The sequence below is a fragment of the Corvus hawaiiensis genome, chromosome 11 (assembly GCF_020740725.1).
Source record: "Corvus hawaiiensis isolate bCorHaw1 chromosome 11, bCorHaw1.pri.cur, whole genome shotgun sequence".
Taxonomy (NCBI): domain Eukaryota; kingdom Metazoa; phylum Chordata; class Aves; order Passeriformes; family Corvidae; genus Corvus; species Corvus hawaiiensis.
In genome coordinates this window covers 16,645,185-16,667,638 of record NC_063223.1, presented here as the reverse complement: position 1 = coordinate 16,667,638, position 22,454 = coordinate 16,645,185, and the positions used below count along the sequence as shown (strand labels likewise).

Below are 22,454 nucleotides of genomic sequence, written 5' to 3'. Positions count from 1 at the left end.
CTAAATGAATGCATTTTAGTGCCAGGAGGACCAGATAACAGCATAACAGTGTCACTCTAATAAAACCACCCCACCACAGGGTCAGTGCAATAATGGGAAAATACAAAATCTTTTAGGGATAAGAGATTCACAGATGAGTCTGTTGAAGGAGTACACCATCTGTATTTGATATCTCTGCTGCAGTAGTGCCATCTGAGTACCCTTCTGCTCAATGGAAAAGCTCCGACTCCCACTCACACGCACATGTGATGCTGGAGAAGGCTTTTTATTTGGCTTCCAGTCAGGATTATTCCAGCAGTGCACACATAGTTAGTGACCCCTCAGCTCTAATGAAGCATTCAGAGGCTGTGCTGTATAATTTTAAATCTTCTACTGGGAATTGCTCTGCCATCTCCCACACGCACACGGGACGTGTGCTGGTAGAGTACAGCACTGCAAGAGCTCCTGCCACATAACGTTCTAGCTGTCACTGGTTTTGTCCCATCAGTTTGAATGTGACTATTGTCTTATAAAATGCTGTGATAAATTTTCCAGATGAATAGTAATTAATATTCTTTATTTTGATTTAAAAGCCCAAAGCCATATTTTGCTGTACTCCCTGCTCTGTGCATAGATGCTTTAATTTCAACACATCTGTTAACGGGGTAAGGCAGAAACTATGAGCAACAAATGAGACGTTTTCAGTTTGCTCCACGTATATTGCAGGTTTTGGGTTCTATAATTTAAAAAGCCCACAAAACATAAACCTATACAAAGTGCAAAGAGAAAGACGTGTTTTAAAAACACCCTGAATAAATTACATTAAAAAAAAAAAAAATTGCGGTTGTGCAAAAAAAATACATGTAAAAAATAATTATTCATTAAGAGGAGCAAAGAGAAATGGAGAGCCTTAATGTTAGATTGCAATGAAGAACAGATTATTGAAAGAAAAAAGAATTTCTTTATGCATAGAAAAGTAGTTTATTATCAACCCTCTGATCCCTACAATTTAAAAGAACTTGATGTAAAAATTCAAGGCTACTTAAATTAGGAAACTCAACTTGAGTGACAAATTCATGCATTTAGGGGTAAAGAATTAAGTCAGAACTGTGGCATAACTTTTAACTGTAACTAAAGAAACTGCTTTAAGAGCTGCAAACTCTATCAGCTGCGAGCTTTTTGCAGCCTTGCAGTCTCATTCTTTGATTACATCTGATTGCTGGGGCACCTCAAATAGAGAATCAAAATGATTCTAAGTTTATTAACTCCTATGGCCCTTCAGTCTAGCACTTCCTCTCTGAAGGGAGTCACTGTTAGGACTTGTGTGGCAGAGGGAGTGAAGCAAGTCTGAACCGTTCAACCACTGCACAGCACAGCCTTTCTACTGGGCCAGAGATATTAATTGAAATCAAAAGTTTGTGATTTAATCAAAAGTGTATGTTTCTGCAATCTCATTTTACATGTGTAATGTTGAGGCTTGAACATCTGAAAGTGGTTTTTTGAAAATGGCATAGAGTAAACATACTTTTTTTTTTCATGGAAACAATGGATAGATTGGATATTTGATCTGTTATTTGCATGCTGGTTCTACTTTTTCATTATAAAACATAAAATATATATATGCATATATAGTTTTAACATGACGAAACCTTTCAAGCAGCAACTTTTGTGAAGTGTGTGCACTACAGCTACAAAAGCACCTCAGAGGCAAGTAACAGTTCCAAATATACAACACTGAGAGATCACTTTTAAAGTATTTTAATATATAAATTCCTGTTGAATTCCTTTCTTTAATCAGGATGGTAGTGGTATTTACTGGCTCTGAAAATCCCAGGGAGTGGGAAGAAATTTCATCATAAATGGGTGTAGTGTTCTGCAGATGTGCAAAGCAACCAGAGCCTTGTCGAAAGACTGAGACTAAGGACTTTGTGCACACTTGTAAGTAACTTGAAATGTTTTTTTACACAGCATAAATGTGAATATCTTGATTTTGATAAAACTTGATAGAAGTAAATATAAGTAGGAACACAAAGACCATATTTCTCTTTAGTTTAAAAACAAGGAGAAAAAATTCAAGCTGTAGCTGACAGTCTTGTTTTAAGAGTGGACTTCTCCTGCCTTGGTCACTCAAACTCTGTGGGTTTTGGTGTGGTTGAACTTTGGTTTTGTTTGTTTGAGGGGGTTCTTTGGTATTTTTCTCTTAGCACTTTTTGGTTTGCGTGTGTTTGTGTTGCTCTTTCAGTGCCAAATATTTGGATTGCATTAAACACTTCTGACCTGAGTTTTGTACAGATTGCTTTTTGGTTTGTTATTTCTAGATGATCATTTACTAAGGAAAAACCCCCACACCTAAACCAGTGAAAAGCATTAAGAGTTCTGACAGTGAAATACTGTCTGTCTTTCCCCAGTGCTTATGTGAAATGATCTGGCAAAACAGATACTGAAGAAATAATGTATTTTTTTGTGGGCTTTCTCAAATGATAAATGGTCTTGTGTCTCTAGAGAATTTCTTACCAAATGCTGATTTTTGCAAGCAGACAGAATCAGCATTTCAAGTATTTTTTTTTATAATGCAGCAAATCGGAAGTTGTATCTGCTTCATCTTCTAGACAAGTGGAAATTCAATTATCAAAAGAAATTTCCAACTATGACTCTAATATTTCATACTCTTTTTTATGAGTCAATTGTTTATAGCAAAGTTAGAGCTGTTTTCTCTCCTTTTAACAACTATACATACGTATGACTGCCTGTGTTAAAAATGATGAGAATTATCAGTATCTCTTAATGAAGTAAAATTATGGAATATTGAAAAAAACCTGAGGGTTGAATTTTTTTAATAAAACAAAACAACAACTTTATCATCAGCTTCATCATTTTTACAGGGAAGGGAAATGTCAGTTTTAGGCATTGCTTGTATGACCACCTTCATAGTAGCAGTACAACAAGGTAGTTTGCAAGTCTGGAGTATAAAGGTGAGCCTGGCCCAAGAGCTTGTTTTTTTCACCACTCTCTGATACCATTTTGTTTAACTGGAACAATAGTGCCATACTGCTTTCTCAAGATTACATCAAAATAAAATAATTTCATTTAAAATCAAATTTATTTCAAATGGACTATGTCTTTGCTGTTTAATTTATTTAAACTAAACCCAAATTTAACATGTAAAAATGTAGTGGTGGGGAAATGATGAGGGCCTGGAGGTCAGACAGCTTCTGCAGTGGAAGGCAGAGAATGCAGTATTAATGATGGCCTTTGTTGTGGTTTTATTGTGGTTTTGTCTTTTTTCACTATCTCGTGTGATTCATGATATGTATCTAGCATTGATAGTTATTGTAAAATCAGCTGCTTTCTAGATGGAATCTAAATCTCAAACATCCTGCAGAGTGAGCACTGAGAGCAAGGGCACAGACACACCCAGGTTAGGCTGGCACCTCTCCCTTCCAGGCACAAGGAGAGCAAAAACAGCCGGAAGTTTTTTCCAACCACATAATTTTCCTGTTTTGGAACATTCCAAAGATGGCTGAAAAAATGATAGAAGTGCTTTTTTTATGGCAATGAAATTCTGAGTATAAAATACATATTACATAAACCTCTTGGTTGTCAGGGTCTTGCAGACCAAGTAAGCTCTCCTAGGTCTGTTGCAAATGTTCTTGAAGGTTTCCAGCAACTGAGTTGCACCATGCAAGATGTGAGGTCTTTTTAGATAGATCTTAAATAATATTCTCTGTTTCCTCCAATTTATTTTTTTGAGTTGGAACTTTGGCATTTGAATTATGAAAAAATGAGTTTATTTACTATGAACAGGCATAATTATAAGATCATAAATTACAAGTTAAGAAATCATTCACATCTATTTTGAGTGCAAGTTCTTTTTAATTTTCAAAAGCACCAGTTACTCAAAATTGAGAAGTGTGGCTTTTTAATATGCTTTCACAAGAGCCTAACAGACCATGTGGTAGGATTCTGCGTGCCTAGAAAATGATGTGGATTTCTACAGTGCCGTTCAGTTTTCCGGCAAACACAGTGAATAATTGCCTGGTTTTCTTCACTTGATGGCAAAGCTTAAATCAATAAATCTGATGACCTGAAAGCTGTCTCTTCAAGTGATGCATTTTAGAATACTTTCTAAGAACTCAAAGGTCAAGTCCAAAGGAAACATTTTTATCAGAGGGTGATATGTTGAACATGATCTGTGCAGCTGGAAAGAAGTAATTCCAATTTGTACTTGATTTGTTTTAAATTCTCCAAAGCTTCAAATCCCGTGGGATGTGGACAGACTTTGATATCATTAATTTAGTGGCAGTGTTTTCAATTTAATGATCATTAACTGCATTTTATCATGGTATTTGTTGCAATAGCATTTACCTCTCTTTTCTGTGTTCCTTGCTGTGTTCTTATATTTCTGTTGTTCTTATATTCACTGCTCTCCAGTGAATAAAAAATAAAAATGTATTTTTCTATTTTAGAAAAATCACTTTTATCTCTAGTAATGACATAAATGGACTTCAAGAGTTGAAATCAGAGCTCTGTTGATGGTATCTAAGTGCAGATCAAAGAGGTGAAAAAACCCAAATCTCCTCTCCTGACTCAAGGGAGCAAAATGAAAGGGGTCTGTTTGAGGTTTCTTAGGTTGCTAGACTGTTATAAGGACTCAGACTAGAGACTTGTAACAGGAAATAGTGTGGAAAAATGAAATTAATTCTGAAGTTACATAATATTAAAAAATTGCCCTAAATATTTACTGACAACTTTGTATTTGTAACTTTGTTTTGAAATTGCCTGGAAATTATGTTTTAGTAAATATTGTTTCATTATCAAAACATTCACACAAGTTTTTGCAGACAAGTGTGAAGTTTAAAGGAAGTCCAAAGAGTCATTCTGCCTTGAAAATTAGTTTTGTTGGGGGAAATGGGTACAACATGTGCAGGCATTCTCTTAACAAAAGAGTGTTTTCTTCCATCACATGACAGGTCCTGACTTACTCACTGTTTTGAACATTTTAGTGTTCATCCAGGTGCTTCGAAACACTGTTTTTGATCATCTTATTCTTCATTGTCTCTCTGGAGTTATATAAGAATCATCATTCTGCAGGCAAATTTTCATGATTAATCTTTTTAATAATACCATTTCTCTGTATCGACTCAAATACCGTAGGTTGTCCCCAGAGTCTGCTGTAGAGGCTTGGAAGATATTTTTGGCACACGGGGCTAAAACTGGCAGGAGACAGGTGTGCTTTTCTCCTCCCTCACAGTGTCATGGAGGTGCAGGTCTGTGATTAAGTGAAGGGTTTGGTGATGGGCAGTGATTAGTTCAACACACCCGTTCATGTTTTAGAGGGGGAGAAGCAAACAATCACTGCAGTGAAAACCAACAGTTCTTAGAGTTCAGTGTGCAGTAGAATAACGTGGGAAAGAAGGATGTTCTCAGCATTAAATTCTTTCTAATAAATAATTCTTACAAAGCTTCCTTGTAAACACTGATAAGGAAAAAGGTATTGATACGCAGAAAACAGAGGATAAAAATTGTTTTGAATATATTTTTAGTGCTTAGGAATTCTGGGAGCTATTCACATTGTGAGACGAGGCAGTGCTCGTCCATATTGGATAAAAGGTGCTTTTATGTTTGTGTTTGGATGAAGGCTCGTGTTCATGTGGTTTGTTTAGGCTTTTCTTTGCGTGAAAAGTTCAGCATGCCTAGATAAGCTTATAGAGTAAGTATTTAAAATGTAAGCATTGCAAAAAGCTTGTGAAATAGGCATCTACAGGAAGATCAGCTGAGGAGGAGATTTCTAGGTTGCTAAGGCACAGGGATTGCCAATCATAGTAGTGTTTTTACATGATTTTTGGAGGAGATACAAGGGTTTTTGGCTACTTTTTTTTGGCTCTTGTTTAGTTGTGGGGAGGAGTAATTTAAACCTTGTGAAAGGGAGTTATCATTTTCCTACAGTGCATGAGATAAATATTTTTATTAGTTTTTAAATGGAGTTCTGGTTCTAATCCAGTTGTTCTCTCCCCATGACAGCATGTTGGCACAAAGCAGCCTGCTGTCACACAAATAAACATCAAATAAACGAAGAAAGTCAGCAAAAGTGTAATATAAAACGAATAATTAGTTGTCAAAATTTCAGTTGGTTCCCTGCAAGTAACTTTTCCCTATTTTCCTTTCCTTCCAGAAATACAAAGAATATGAGAAGGATGTTGCAATAGAAGAAATTGATGGCCTTCAACTTGTGAAAAAGTTAGCAAAGAATATGGAAGAAATGTTTCATAAGAAGTCTGAAGCCGTACGGGTAAGCAGCAGATCAATCTGCTATTTCCTCCTATGATGTAAAACTATGTAATTTAGGCTCTGCTCTGAAGGCTGTACTAGCAATTGAAGGTGCTGAAGTGGAAATGCTAAAGCATTCAGAAGTGTTTTAGGATCACTGTTCAAGAGAATAGATTTAAATTATTTATACCCTCAATAGATAAATGTAAGAGTGTGCAACAAGATTTGGACTACCAATTTCCAATATGAGTTTGTAAAGTATCACTTGCATGCAGTAAAACCTAACTGCATATGGTTAAAATGTTAGATTTTAAAATATCCAACCAAAGCAGACTTAATTTCAGTGTTCACTATTATAAAAATAGTATTGCAGGGAAATGTCTGAGTTCATTAACTGTCCTCTAGTTCAGAAAAAGATGCAAACTCTTCAAATGGGACTAAATCCATAATTCCTTCAATTGTGGTAAGTGCTACATCGCTCTTCAGGCAGGCAGCTTATTAAGTAACTAGATCTGTACATCTGTAAGTTTTTGTGCTTTTTTCTTTTTTTTTTTGTTTATTTTTTCAATCTCCATTCTGATCCTCCTTTTGTAGTAGCTTTGGTGTCTATCAGACATACCATAAAACCAAGAAAAATTCAGATTTCATGTTTCATTTTATCAAACACGAGTTTGTTGTAACATGTGTGTTCTGAAGAATAACAAATCTGCCTGTTGTAGTTTTCCTTTTGCATTATTCTTTTCTAGAAAATGAGGTGACTGCCTGAAACAATATTTCCTTTTGTATCCCCTCTATCAGCAAACTCACAGGACATTATGGTGATGCTGTTTACCATCAGCTGCTCTATTTCAGCCAGATTTATCTGCTGAATTGAGTTGAAGATCTTCATGTCTCCACTGTAGAGCTGGAGGTATCACCTGAGGACAAGGATTCCTTTTGTGTAATTGAGGATACAATTCCTCCTTCAGCCTTGTGCTATTTGTTATGGTGCAAAAGGAAGGAAAGAATTTGGCTACATTTTAGAGGTTGAATTTTCAGGGCTGGCAGTGAAGTAAAACATATTTCAGCTTGTAAAACTGAGCACACTTGGCAAGGAAGCAGAGAAAGACAATAAACATGGAACCCTGCAATGCTATTTTTACAGTGTGTTTTTCAGAGGAAAAACTACACTTTAATATGTGTGCAACAGCTTCCAGAAGCCTGAAGAATATTGACTTGGGGAAGGGGGAGGACTCTTTTCCTTGTTTCTTAGCAGAGGAAACTGCTCCCCTGGGATCATAATGTGAACAAAGCATTCTTGGAGCAGCACTTGTTTAGAGCGAGAAGTGACCAGCGAGCTGCACACTTGGCTGGTGAGGGAATAGAATTCCATCAGTGAGGAGTGCTGGTGGGGAAGAGCAGTTTGTGTCTCAATTAGAGCTTCATAACAAATGTTTAGAACAGGTTTGGCCTCTTCATGCAGACAGTGTTTTTATCTAAGGAAGGAAAAATACAGGATCGATATAGACCACCATGCTCTGAGTAAAAACGAGCGCAAATTCTGTGAAGTTAAACCATGCATGTAATCTTGAGTGAATGGATTTTAGTGCTGGAAAAAGTGACTGAAATCCAGAGCCTTCTTTGGAAGGTTTCCATCTTTGGAAAGGAAGCTAAAAACATGGTTTGGACAGGGTTACTTCTCTTAAAAATTTATCTGTTTAGTGTACTTTCCAATGAAATAATTAATTTTTGCATAATTATATAAATTGGTCCATGCTAGAGATGTAATGAGTGACTTGTTCTGCTCTGGTAATAAGTAGTGCTTAGTAATTTGCATCCTGAGAAGTACAAAATCCTTTGGTACAGTGCAGGTTTTGCATAAGTTTCATCCTTGATATATCACAACTTATTTCCCCCTTATATCTGGAGAGGTGAGATGGGAATTAGAAAACTCCTGTGGACTTAAGACCTCTGTTCCATCCTGATACTGGATCATCTTGTCTCTAAAATAATAGAATTTTGACATACGTTTTTGATGGAAACTTGTGCAAGATCACTGAAGCGTAGAATTCAGAGTAATATGTCAGATATATTGGTGGTAATGGTGGAGGAAGTACTAAATGAAGAATACCTTTCAAAATATCTCTTAGCCTTAGAAATAATGGGGACACGATCATGAGGGCTCAAATCCAAGGACTCAGAAAATGTGTTCCAATGTTATCTCAAATTGTTACTCTACACCAGTCCTTGAATTAGCCTTGAGTAGACATCAAAATCCATGGTTGATTAGAGTGTTTTATCCAAAAGCATTTTTAGTTAAACATGCTTCTTCAGGTTATAGCAGATGTAGCACTCTGTGACAAATGTTCAGAAATTCATAGTACAGAAAATGTTTGATTTGTAGAAAAGGCCAAGAAGACGACCTGGAAATATAAAAATAGGATGGTTTGGAAAGGCCTCTGGTTTTGCCTTTTTTTTTTTTCTTTTGTTGTTGTGGTTTTGCTTGATGCTTTCAAACAGATGAACTTGTTTGAAGCTACTAATCACATTTGAACTGTCTTTTCCCTCCTCTCCCTTAATATTCTGGATGAATTTTTATCTTTCTCTCTCATCGCTTTTCATAGTGATTAGTTGGCTCAGTGTGATTTTTATCATATTCATCCCCTGTTTGAATTACCATTCAGTATGCAATTATTCTATCACAGAATGTCCTATTTTTGTTCTGTCAGATACATAAGATAAATGGAAAACTGAAAGTACTAAACCAATTATATAACCTTTTGTCAACTACTCACTGGTGGAAACCCTTGCAAGCAACATTTTTTCCCCCCTCCTTCTCCCCAGTGTTCACTATTTACCTTGGGTTAATATCAGTTCAGGGTATTCCTGTTAACTGTTTCCTTCCCAATGCTGCCCTTCTTGACTGAATTTCAGGCAGGCAACTTCATATTTTATTTTGAAGTATTTGTGGCATGAATCAACTTAAAATCCCTGAGCAGTGGTTTTGATTCAATGCTGCTGATGTTTTGTTTCTATCTGTGACAAAGGTAAATGTAACCATTTACTTTTAAGATTATGATGCTTGAGATGGAAAAAATCTTACTGCCCGTAAGGTGACAGACATGGAAGTGTTTCCTGCACTGTTCAGCAGTTGTTTTAATTTTTACAACCAAACACAAATAATCCCTTTGAGACCCTTGTGTGGTCTGCTGTCACTCGTGGTATTACTGCAGTTGTTTTTCCTGGACTTTTAGTGATTTCACTCATAGGAAGTTTGCTTGATCAGTCTTACTGTTTCCCATGATTTTTTTAAATACAATTTTTAGAAGGTTTTCTGATATTTTAGTGACTCTACTAACTTGAAGCTGAACAGGCACAAAGCACTGTGACATAATGCTCAGTAAAAAATGACTGTGGCAACAAACTTGATACTGAGAAAGAGGTGGAGTTAAAATTGTTCATTTGGTTCTTTTACTTTTCCTAGTTACTGGCATAATGGGAAAAAATTCGAAGAAGCCTAGAGAGAAGTGAAAAAGAAAGCAAAATGAAAGATAAGCAAATTATTAGGGAATATTCAAAAAGCTATTATTATAACTTTAGCTGTGCACTAAAATTTCGATTTTTGTTAATATTTCTTTGCAAATAAAGAGATCCTATAAAAATGGTGGTTGATTCACTGGTAAGATGGCAAATCAAGTGTTAAGGATGGTTTTTCTTTAAGGCAACTACCCTTGCTGCAGTGGAAAATGCAAATAAGAGGCTTCTCTTTATTAACTTTTCCTACTATAGATACCTGGAGTTCGTTGTGAAGCTGATTCTCATTATAACTGTACTGTGAAAAGTAATTGCTGTTATACAGTAATTCAATTTCAGTGCATTCATGCATCAGTAAACCAGTGGGGTTTATCTAGAGAAACCTGGGCCTCTAAAGCTTTTTATCATGAAATTCCACATGCAGACAAATGTTCTTCCAAGGAGTAGAATATCAGCATTTACATTTAACAAACATCTGCAGTGAAGAGAAATGGATTTTTTTCCACTGATGATTTTTACGCCAGTCTTTAAGCTTTTTTCAGATGCTACTAGGATGATACTGTTTATGCACAGTTAAAGTAATGTATGTGTTTGAAATGTTAGTGCTTGGTCATGTGCATACATGGTGGCACATTTTAGTATGCACGTGTATATTTGTGTGGGTACAGATTTTAGGTGTGTGTTTTGGGGTTTATATGTGCAATATCAACGGATGCAATTTCCTATTGTTTTTCTGCATGTGTATGTACATATATACATAGGCAAAGTGTTAAACAGCATGTACTGCATTTAGATGTTTCCAAGCAAATACAGGTAAATTGGTGTCCTGATCAATACATTAATTTTTATTTAAAATGCTGTGTTAGTGAGTGCAAAATGAACTTGATTTGATGAACACAAAGATCGTGGCAAGTATTTCAAAGCTGAGAGTGAAAGTTCCCAAAGAGAGGAATTTTTTTTTTTTTATTTAGAGCACTACAGAATATTTCCATAGAGTGTATGAAATCTCAATTAAAAAATCATACTGAATGTTGTAGTCAATAATTGTAGCTTTAATTTACAAACCACCTCCAAATACTTTACTCTTTCCTTTAGTGTACTTGGAATTCAACTCATTTTTAGTGTGCAACTTAGTTCATCCCCATTCAAGGCAATAGTGAAGAATATTCCAGGTGAATCTTACACTGATTTCTTTTTTTTTTTTTTTTTTTTTGAGACTGCTTTAAATATGCGCTGGCTTGAATACCCACTGTGTATTTTATTGCACTGTATTTTCATTCTGATTTTCTATGACTTTGGTCAAGGCTGGATTGGGACTGGCATTCTTGAGAAGAGAAGCAAACAATCATTCATATTTTATATTCATATAATCTAACAGAAATAGATCTTAAATGTCAAAATTCATTACTTTTCTAGGCTCACTATTTCAAAGATAGCATAAACTAAGTTCCCTCATTGAGCTATTTGCATCTGCAGAATTAGAAGGAAAATGAATATCAATGTGCACTCTTTACTACTGCAGCTCAATGGGGACTGTACTGACCCCTGATGTTTTTTTTATAAATATAGTAAGGAAGGGTTTTTTAAATCAGCAGATGAAAATGAAAAAAAAAAAAGAACCTCAGCATTAAGTTTATAAAATTACTGAGGGAAAAAATTATAAATGGTTGTGGGTGGAAGGAAATTATGGTGAATCAACCCGGTATCACTATAAATAGTTTTAAATGACAGAATAAAGACATAATGAATAAAGGAGAGATGGCTACAGTTGTGTTAATTACTGCTAGCAAATTAAAGGTTTTCAGCAATATTTTTGTGTTCACATTTAGTATTTTAACTGTAACTGTTGCTAGTTAATTTTGCTGTCATTTAAACTTGCTCATAGTTTTACTCGTCTGCTTCTTGTGTCAGTAAAAATTTGTGTTCTTGAAAGCATTAAGAGCTTTATTTTTACTGTTTTGCAAATTAGAATACATTGGAAAATGAAAAGATGGTTAGCAATCCACTGACAGTGGAGTATTTAATAGCATAATGCATGACCTTGATAGTCATAATTTGGAGAATATTTAAAGGCACAGTAAATATTTTTCTTCTTTATTGCCCTTGGGCTTGAGGATTGTTCTTGGTAAATGTGTAGAATTTAGGATATTCAACAAACGAAGAATTGGCAAACCTATTGTAGTGTGGATCAACTAGATACCACATTGCTGCTTTGCTTTTTAGTTCTTTGAGTTTGCCAAGAAATTTGTGCATTTATAAAGAGATACTGCTATGAATTCTGAAAGAGGGGAAAAAAAGTCTAATTTTATTGGAGTGTGGGTGAGCTTCTTTTCTCCTTAACCTTCATTCCCATCCCATAGCTGTGGTGAGAGAGCTGAGTGTCCTCAGGTGCATTTGCTGGTAAACAAGAGGAATGAATGAAAAAGGTACAAGCAGTTTACCTCATACCCACCCTGTGTGGGCAATGGAATAAATATGGAATAGATGGGTTTAATGGAAGTTAGTTTTTCTGTCTGTAGACCTCTCTGAATCATAGCATGGAGCCCAAGTGCATTGATGAAATATTTAACTCTCATATGTCCTAAAACCCAGGTTAGCTGAGTTGTCAGGAAGCTGTTCTTTGAAACAGGTACTGGTAGGGGGGAAGAGGTGAAAGATGAAAAAACTCAGTGGGAGAGAATGAAAAGAAAACCAGTGAAAACTTCAGGGAGATGTTTCAGGTGATATGTGTTAGTCAAGATTTCCAGGGAGTCATGTGCAGCATCCAGGAGCTCTTGTCCCCCGATGCATCACTGCTGCAGCACACTCTGCTAAGGCCTTGCAAATGTGGAGCTTTCGTTGTCTTGGTACATTTTGAAATAGATATTTACAAAAAAGTAAAGCAACTTGAACCATCCTTGTATTTATTCTGTCTTTAAAACTCTGGCACGTTTGCATGCTAAAAGAAAAAAAAGAGTCCATGGTCTAGTCAGTCTTAGGAAATTTAGTGAATTTCTTTAAGTTCAAATTTAGAAAAAAGGAAAAGTACCCATAAGACAAAAAGGAGGAACATTAAGACTTGTAGAGAAAGCTTCAAAGCATTTGCTGCTGGAGACAATTATGATGGTCTCATCTCCAGTGCCAAGAAAAGAAGTAAAAAGTATTTAAAGATAGTGCATTCAACTATAGAGCATTTATCTGAAAATACAGCGAGGAAATCCAGCCACTTCACAGATTAGTTCCTGTATGAGGCTTCATTGCAAAAGTATGTAACGTTCACTTTTTGCAATCAACATAAACTAGTTTTTCAGACAGCAGGGAGAAAACAGTAAAGTAGTGTTAGAAGAATGAAGTAGGATAAATTAGCCTAATTTATCCTTCTGTCTTATCAGTGTTTTAGGGTGTTAACATATTTTAGGACTTTACATTAACATTATTTTAACAAAATTAGTCATGTTGTCCAAATTTCTGCTCAATGTGGGATTTAAACTAGTCACTTCAAATAGTAATGTTTTAATTAAAACTTAATTTCAGTTGCACAACTATCATCTTCTCAATTTTCAATTATAATTCTGATCTCATGTTGTAAACACGTATCATCGAATCTATTTTTTTGAATTATAAAAATGAATACTTGTACTTTTATATCATACAGAAATGATAGATGTTCAGTGTAATATCAGTTTTAGAGGGTTTATTGATACCTATTTTTAAATGATTATAAATATTCTCATGAGAAAATGCACTATAACTTGCTGCTCATGTAACATTAGCCTGTTTTCCGAAACCTTGTGTTCATTTGATTTAATGCTTAGATAATAAAAAAAGGTCTCTTCCTTTAGAGAATGCTCAGCTTGCAGCCATGCAGAGCAGGTTTCCAAGCTGCTGCCTCCTTTTTCCATTCCATGAATGATGCCAGCCTCCTCTCTCTGTCTGTGGAGCGTGAGGGAGCACCAGGAGCAGCAGTGAGGAGGAGCCTGTTAATAGCTTTCTTGGAGGGATTTAATGAATGGTCATTTATCAATATTTTGAGGAGGAGAGAGACTATCATCTCTGTGTGATTCTTCATTTTGAAGTGCTCAGAAGCATTTCAATGAAAAGAGGTGTAAAGAGAATTCATTACTGTTTTTTACGAGCATTAACTCTTCCCTCTACTCTGTGGTGGAGTTTCCAGTGGGGCTGTGTCAGGTGTGTTGGCTCAGCCTGACCTACCACTGGAGCACTGTTGCAAGAGAAAAGCCTCCTACACAGATAACTGAGGGCAAATACCCCATTTATCCTCTTCACTCCCACCTTCCTTGAGTTTGACTTTAGTGTAATTAGGTAGGAAGAGGCCTGCTTGATCTAAACCACTTCCAGCTTAGTTAATTTTTTATGTCTCTAACAGCTGATTGTGTATTCCAACATGCCCAGCACTGATCAGCATGTTTCCTTTCTCTCTCTCCTTTTGGATTTTTAACACCTACTGGTTCAAAAGTTGTTCTGCCTCATCTTATTTTCTCTGGACACTACAGTTTCTTTTATCTTCTAATTTGAATAGAATTATACTTTATTGGTTTATACAATAAACCCGCCATGCTCCTTCTCCCAGATGAACAGTTTCTTTAATGCTGGAGAACTGCACAGACTCTAGCACTGTGCTTTTTAAACTCACAGGGCACTCTGATCTGAGCTGCTGATGAGGGTGGGGGTAAAGAAACTCTTCAGCAGCACTGAATTTCAGGCAGTCACAATTTCTGCTGGAGTTAAATCAGAACATCAAGATTATCACTACTTGGTGGTATGTGAAACAGTTTTGGGAGACAAAAGCAGACCAAGAGTGAGATAAGATGCTTCCATTTTCTTTTTCCTGGGAAAGCAAGGGCTTGTTTTGAGAGTGAGTTAATAAAAAAATTAGTTAATATGTTCTTGTTTTGAACTGTATTTTAACAACTGTCTGAAATACAACTTCAGTAAAACATCAGATTTGATGGTGTAACTAGAATTTCAAATGTTTAAAGCTAATCTTCCTCTTAATGAAAACCAAGAAAAGGGCTCAAGTTTCATTTGCTAAAGTTAGACTTCTGGATTGTCCTAGCCTGTACTTTTATGTGCTTGTAAGTTGGCCATGGCTCTTGGTGAGCTCTCCCTTCTGGCTTCCACAGGTGCTTGCTCCCCTCTCCTTTCTTTTTTACTTTTGCTCCACTGAGCTATGGCAAAGCTGTGCAGAATGGTCTGAGAATTTTAAGACCAAAGAATTATCTGGTGCAGAAACCCTAAAACAAAAAGCTAAGAGGCTTCCTTTCCCTTAGATTAATTAGGATCTTGCTCATTGCATGAAATGAAAAATACTTGCAATAGGGCCCAGGAAGGAGATGGGAGACAGGAATGAGTTAGACAATATGATGGACCCTGCTGTTTCTTATTTCCTCATGGGAGTGGAGGTGGTGACTTAGAACTATATCGAACCATCTTTGCATTTGGATGATTTTTAAACTCTGGTGACTGCAGCTGTTTAGGGAAATTGTCTAATTACTTACAGATCACTTTGGGTCTGATATTTTGTGTGGGCGAAATGTGCTCTGCTGTTGTGTGCTGTGCAAGAGGGTGAGAATCTCCTCTCCTGCTTGTAGGTGCTCAGTGCCTTATGTATGGTGACTGCAGAAAGCTGAGCTCCTGGCTCAAACCGTGGGTGTCTGAGCAAAAAGGTTTCAAATTAATGACCTGAATCTCTAGAGCTTCAGTAAAATATAAACAAGACTTTCATTTTCCTAGGGAATAAGGTGAGGTAGCTCACACGCAGCACATATTGATGGATAGATTTGGGGCTTTTGCTGGGCAAAAGGACATCATCCCAGGAACAACATAAACCCACTGCAACCTGAGTCTCATAGTGCTCAAATCCTGTAGTGCTTCAGTCGGCGACCCTGGTGATCAAGCAGCTTTAGGGCTGACAGGAGGGGTGGAAAGACTCTTACTAAAACAACACCCTTTAATCAATTTAACTGACTGATCAAATTATGTTTAAAATTAAAATTTTAATGGATTTCAAATTACTTCCAAAGATGGACTCTGAATGTGAGGTATCACAAAAATGTCTAGGCAATGCTTTCCATGTACACAGCCAAAAGCATCTTAATGCACTTATGTTGCAGATTTAGGATTTGTGACAGGAACAGCTGAGGCCCACAACTCTGGCAAAAACTGCAGCGTGCTTGGGTGAGAGCAGGTGCAGAGCCTGACACCTGGGCTGGAGTTTGCTTTTCAGTTTTGTGGAGACACAAAGTTCAAAACTGCAGGGGAGGGGAGCAGAAGTGTGAGCTTTGATTTAGTCGTATTTTATGTGTGGAAGGAAGAATATTGTGTTGCTCATGTTGTCCTAATCACTGTGTCATTTGGTGCTGGGGCCAAGGTAGGAAAGAGCGCAGTCATTTATTTCCGGAGCATCTTGATTTTAGCGCCATGTAATTATGCCTTTGGTATGTTTTAAAATTAGTTGCAGTGAAGGGAACAAACAATAAATTATAGAGTACACTTTTTAATTTCTTTTACCTCCATATAAATAGATACACAGCCATGTATTCTTGGTCCAATTGCATTTCTCTGTCATTTAAGCTAGCGCAGCATATCTTGGATGATTGCTTCTATCCGTGCTGTGCAAGTACTCCAGGAGGACAAATTGTTTGAGTAAATCATAACAAAAAAGGTGTTTCATGTAAGAAATAACCAGTTCCAAACTAATACTATAAATTGAAATTTTATTGATTAGTCTGGGGACTTTTTATTATAAAGTTTAAATTACAGCAATCATTGTGGCACAAAGCACTACAGAAATGCTACATTATAGAAAAATCTTGTGCCCTGTATTTTCAATGGGTCATTTAAGAGCAATGGAAATATTATATGTAAGCAAAAAGGAAAGAACTGCTCTGTACCTGTGAGTCTTTGTTTTAAAAAGAAGCTGGAACTGGAGAAGCAAGGTATGCTGCAGCAAAAGGCACGAGCTGTGTGCAGAAACAGAGTTAGGGAGCATTTGGAGATTTCATGTTAGCCTCACATCACCCTTGCCAGGTGTATCAGAACATGGACTATACGCTACAGCTTCCCCAGAAGGATTACAGGGCAACTTTCTATACATCAGAAAAAAATTGGGGACATTTGAAGTTAATTCTTAAGTGTAAGGATAAAACATTGTTTAAAACCACTGTAACTGGTAAACCTTTGGTACAGGTAGGGAGCATGTTAAGGGAGAACCCTGGTAAACATCTTTATTTGCTGGTTTATACCACAATTTCTTTCATCAGTGGAGTTTCTGGTTTTGATACTCTTGGGGCTAGCACAATGCAGGGATTGTCTCCTTTTTAACACACTGAGCAGCTAGAATAACATCTGCAATTAAAAAAGATTGGCTTATATTACAATTTTCCATTATATTGAAAAAAAATGAGTTTTGTCAGTAAAATCATACTTTTATCAGTCATTTCCCATTACTTGTAGTGAGACAGTAATTTAGCACTTTGTAAATGTGCCAGAAAATTAGTAATTCTTGAGTCATTAATTTTGTATTTATCTTAATTGTGTTACATCTATGGATAAATATCCATGGAGTTTCACTTTTTTCCACGGAAAAAAATATTACTATGGTGTTATTTTTGAGATGGGTTTAAGAAAACGAAATTGTTTTATTTTAATGCAAATATTTTTGCCATATAAAAATGGAAATTTCACCTTGATTTTTGAATTAAGCAACTTTCAATTAAATGTCATTATGAATTGTTTTAGAAATGGGGATACTTATTTTCCTTTTGCTTTTAGATAACTCCATGCTCATGATCTAGAAATTAAATCCCTAACCTCTTGATCTTTGTTTTTGATTGAAGTTCAATAAGGAATTGGGTAAATTCATAAAAGATGAGTCCATAGGTGGCCAATTAATATACTACTGGACAACCTTTAAATCAGGAAGCCCGTAAAACACTGATTGCCATAAGCTGAAATTGTTTACTGAGGAAACAGCCAAAGGCTTGTGTCCTATTTCTCAAGTTCTTTTCTCCAGCAATCACTGCTGGCCACTGCTGGAGAGAGGTTGGGAGCTCTCTTTTGTCTCTCTGCTGGTACTCATTGCTGAGATTCTACTAAGAACTCAAAGAGCTGAACTTAAAAAGTTATTAGATGCATGCCAGGTTTTTGAAAGACCAGGTAGTTTGAGCTTATGACACAGTTCCTTGGGTGTTGCTATATTCTTATTTTAAAAATGATATGTTATTTGAAAAACTGCTGCATGCTTATGGTTTTTTCTTCTCCTCATCTCTCCCCTTGTTTTCTGAGCTCGAAGAGTGAATCATGCAGGTGGCACTGGCCAGGCTGCTCTGTGCAAACCCAAAGCAACGTTCAGGAGAAACTCAGACCTTTGCATGATAAAAGTGAAACAAAAATCCCTCAGAACTAGATCAACACAACCCCAAAATATAAAAAAAATAATTAACAAAACCTCAGAGAGATGCCTTGGGTTTTATTTTCTGTCTTCTCTTTAGATGTTGAAACAGCTCTGTTACATGTGAACTTTGATGGACGTGAGCAGATAGTAAAGAGGAATATTTTACTGCAGTAATAATCAAATATTGTTCACTTCTTTCAGCCTCTACATCTCTGTGGGAACAGAGGCAGTATCCTACATTCTGTTCCCAGCTGCATGTGGCAGTTTTGAAGTTTTCCCCAGTACCTTGTCCTCCACTGGAGGACGCGATTAATTGGGAGAAATACATTTTATTACCTCATTTTTCTCCTGATGGTTATAATGCAATATATCAAATAAACACTCCAATGAATGGCTTGCCGTTTTTCATGGCTAAGGAGAAGGTCTGTGTGGTTGGGAAGCTGCAGCAATGGAGATTAGTTAATTATTTTAGGCAATTCCAAGTGACTGTGCGCACCAAAGGGATTATCAGTGCCTTGATAGACTTTTTGAAGTCAGAAGCTATTGTAACTCTTGCTTTTGGAGTTTCATTGAAATTATTTAATTACCTTGGTTCTTTCTTTTTTCTTTGTTTTTTTTTTTTAAAGCATATGTTCTCATTCAAAAATCCTATAACATTCCTGATCACTGTTTTGTATCTTTTGTACTGAAATCTGAGGCAATTAATTTACTTGTTCCATGCTATATCAATACTGTCTGACACTTTCTTCCCATATCCTGTGTGGTCTGGCTGTCTCCCTGCCAACATTTGATACTTTTAAAAGAATTTCTCCTGCTTTTCTGATATTTTATTAGATGTTTTAATTTTGCTTCTTGGTTTTCTTCCCTCTTTAGATTCAGTCCTTTGTAAATTATGTTTCCTTGATGATGGTTAAGTCTGCTTTGCGCTGCTGGGTTACTCATCGTGTGGTGCTTCGTCTTGCATTCTGCTCTGTTTATCCACTGCCTTGCCCTGGAGATATTTTTAAACTATGATGGTGCTTTTTTTTCCTTTCACCCATAATTAAACAAATTATTTATCTTTGCCATTGTGAAATGAATGAAATCAACATTGACCTGGTTTCACCTTTCTACTGTACATTTATCAATGTAACCCATTTGATTAGGCTTCATTGCAAGCATATAAGGAAAACACAAAGGGCTTATTTTGTGATTGACCTGAGGTGAAATTCCAGAAAAATTTTTCATTTCTCTCATCTGAGTGTGCTAAAGAACTGATGGCTGAAAGCCTTTATGGTGCGCTCTGCTTTCAGTGCATGAGTTTGCAGGACAGGTACCTTTCCTTGGAAGAGACAAAGACAAGGGGACTTTTACAGCTGTCAAGAACAATGAAAGAGACAAAAGGTCACAAGATACATTGTGGGTATAAATGAAGGATTTATTTTGAAGGTAAGGGTTTGAAACAAGACTTCTAATCTTTCAGAACACTAGAAATGATGACTGAAATGAAACCAGTTAAATTAATCAATGGTAGCTAAAGCTACTTGGATTTTCTTCTCCAAAATACTCAAGACAAAGGCATAGTAGTTTGGTTTAGTCTAATTTGGTAGAATTAGTTTTTAGAATTTAGTTAAATTTGGTAGGATTAGCTTTTATATTTTTTGATCCCCTAAAAGAGCCACCAAGAAATTTGCAATGATTCCAGCCTCTCCTCCTATCTAGAACCAGGTTACTTTATTTTTGCATTCTATCAATACAAATTTTAAACATTAATAACTTAACAGCTGTGCTACCACATCTGAAAAGCTTTGGTGCAACAAGTCACTTATTATGAAGAAATATTAAGAATCATTGTGTTTTAGGAACTGAAGGAAGAGTAGAGGAGTTTATTAGAATATCTTAAAAGATTAATTAGCTAGTGACCGGATTTCAAGTCAGTTTTTTCATGCAGTTATAACCCAGATTGGGCTTTACAAGACTTCTTTATGTATATATATGCAATAAGAGTGGAAAAAGTGAGAGAATGTAGTTGTGTCATCATAATCTCTGATGATACAATCAGGTGATGGCACAGAAAAGGATGTGGTTTTATTACAGTACTAGCAGAGATATACAGCATACTTTAAAAATGATTAAAAAGTAAAGTACAAAACAATGGCTTTTATATTATATGTTCTTAAAACATTTTTATGGCACATATTATTGTGACAATCTGTAGGCATACATGTTTTTACTGCTAGTAGCTCATTAGAGTGTGGCAGGTAAAGGAGAAACATTATCTTCTGTAATTGCAAAATCGTGAAAGTCCAGCTGCCCCTGTTGAGGATTCCCCTAGTTAAAGGGATATAGGATATAGTCAATACAAACTCTAGGTTTCCTAAATGGCATAACTAAAATGCTTCATCTAACATGGCAGAGCTAAGACAAACATAGAAGCCTTTCATATATTATGCATGAATGAATGAAGTCTTAAATAGCTTCGTTCTGCAGCAGAGAAGATGAGAATCGTGGTGTAATGTGTTGCTTCCTGCCATAGACACAAATTGATCTTGCATTATTCTGATTATGCTGTACAGAAGGACTCAGGAGGATGCTCAACATTTCAGGTGTAAATATATCGTTGTTCCAAAATTCAGAGACTTGGCATTTAGAAGTAGGCACAAACACTGTGCATTTCTTCCAGGTGCAGGAAGTGCAGGTCCTGGGGCGGATGCTTCATTGGCATACTCCTAAATTTCCTGTGCTCCCATACAAGATAAATCCATGCTGTTCATGCAAATCTTACAAGACTGGGACCCTTGTGGGTGCTGATGTGGATGCTATACTTGATTTCTGGTTAATTTTAATTTGTTGATGTCAAAGTCTTCCAAGGCAGTTACAGGGCAAGATAAACTTGTAGAGGTTCACTCATTGCAATCCTGTAAAAGTTTAAAGCTCTGATGTAGAAAAACTTGTGATGCCATATATAAAATTTAGTCAAATTAAAAAAAAGAAATTAAGTGTCTTTATATCACATAAAATGCTTTTTTGTGATATCATTGCTGCTGGTATAAAGGAAAACACCTTGGAGAGTAAATTTGGCTGCTTCTCCTTTCAATCTATGTGTGTGGTGACAAAAATAATTTAGTGTAAATACCTGTTTAATTCCCTGCATTCAGTCTGTCGGAGTTAACATTGACTGAGCCGTTGCAGTATGGACCTTTGTCCAAACAGAAATTATTAGCACCAGCAACTGATTTCACAGAGGGCTTAGACCAGCCTGCAACATCACATGTGAATTACTGCTAATGGGACTGAATTTAAGAAAGTGTTTTTCAGGAGAAATGTCTTCTTTGTCTGTTAAAAATGTCTGTTATTTGTTTCCCCTTATTTGTGTTACAAAGCACTAATGCTTTAAAAAGTGAAATGAGTAAGTGCTATGGTGGTTTTTATTCCAGAAATTAATTGCACTGCAATCCACAGTGGCTGAACATTTAATTTCACACCAAAGTAAATGAACATAAAATTAAACCCTGGATGAAATTTTATTCAGTCTGATTTCAGTATTAGTTTCTTATAATGGTTTTTGGGATACAAACAAGTATAACCTACTGGCATGAAAAGTGCCTATAAAATTTAACAAAAACACAAAGTAGTTAATAGACTTTTTGTTGGTGTAAGATTTCATTTTGTTGTTGGTTTTATTTTATTTCAATTTTTCCTTCAAAAAGGGCATTTTAAACTTGATGTTTTCTCCTGTGCACTTCTGCTTCTTTTGAAAATACACCCTTCCTTTACTAGTAGTTAACTTTCTTATGCTGTTTATTTATGAAGAGTTGAGAAGAGAAAAATTAAGCATCACTTTTATTCCTCTCTCTAAGTGCTGTAGTATTAGTCAGCTGGTTTAGACTTCATCATATATGAATTAGATGATGAAAATAATTTTAACATGGGGTTTTTTTGTGCAGTAATTGTAATGAAATTAAAATAGCTAGGAAAATGAACAATTGTTTGAACTAGAATAAAAAGAAAAATGTGAGTGAACACCTTTAATTTGCAATGTTGCATTTCACTTGCCTGCGCTCACTTTTACACAGCTGCCAATATCTTTCCAAATGTTTTACATATTATCACATTTATGGTTAAAAGCTGTGAAATTGTTCCCTTTTCCCTTTCTCTCACTGGGGAATTCGAGTACTCTGAGCCAAAATTAGCATTTGGGTCATTACAAAGACATTGCTGATATTGTATTTCATACTTAATGAATCTTTATTGGCATCTGGGTCTAACCTTGACTCTGCTTAGTGAATCATAACTTGGCAGTCTCTGAGTAGCTGCTCCA

The 22,454-nt window shown here is 36.1% G+C and overlaps 1 protein-coding gene across 6 annotated transcripts in view; it reads left to right on the top strand.

Moving 5' to 3' along the window:
- Positions 1-22,454, top strand: part of CACNA2D3 (calcium voltage-gated channel auxiliary subunit alpha2delta 3) — a 394,450-nt gene that overhangs the window by 77,471 nt on the left and 294,525 nt on the right. For all 6 annotated transcript variants that reach the window (XR_007206017.1, XR_007206016.1, XM_048315277.1 and 3 more), the window contains exon 3: positions 6,152-6,268. Coding sequence is in view for 4 of the 6 variants with exons in the window: in XM_048315277.1 (XP_048171234.1) it covers positions 6,152-6,268 (117 nt within the window). In the remaining 2 variants the exon portion in view is untranslated. The remainder of the gene's footprint in view (positions 1-6,151; positions 6,269-22,454) is intronic.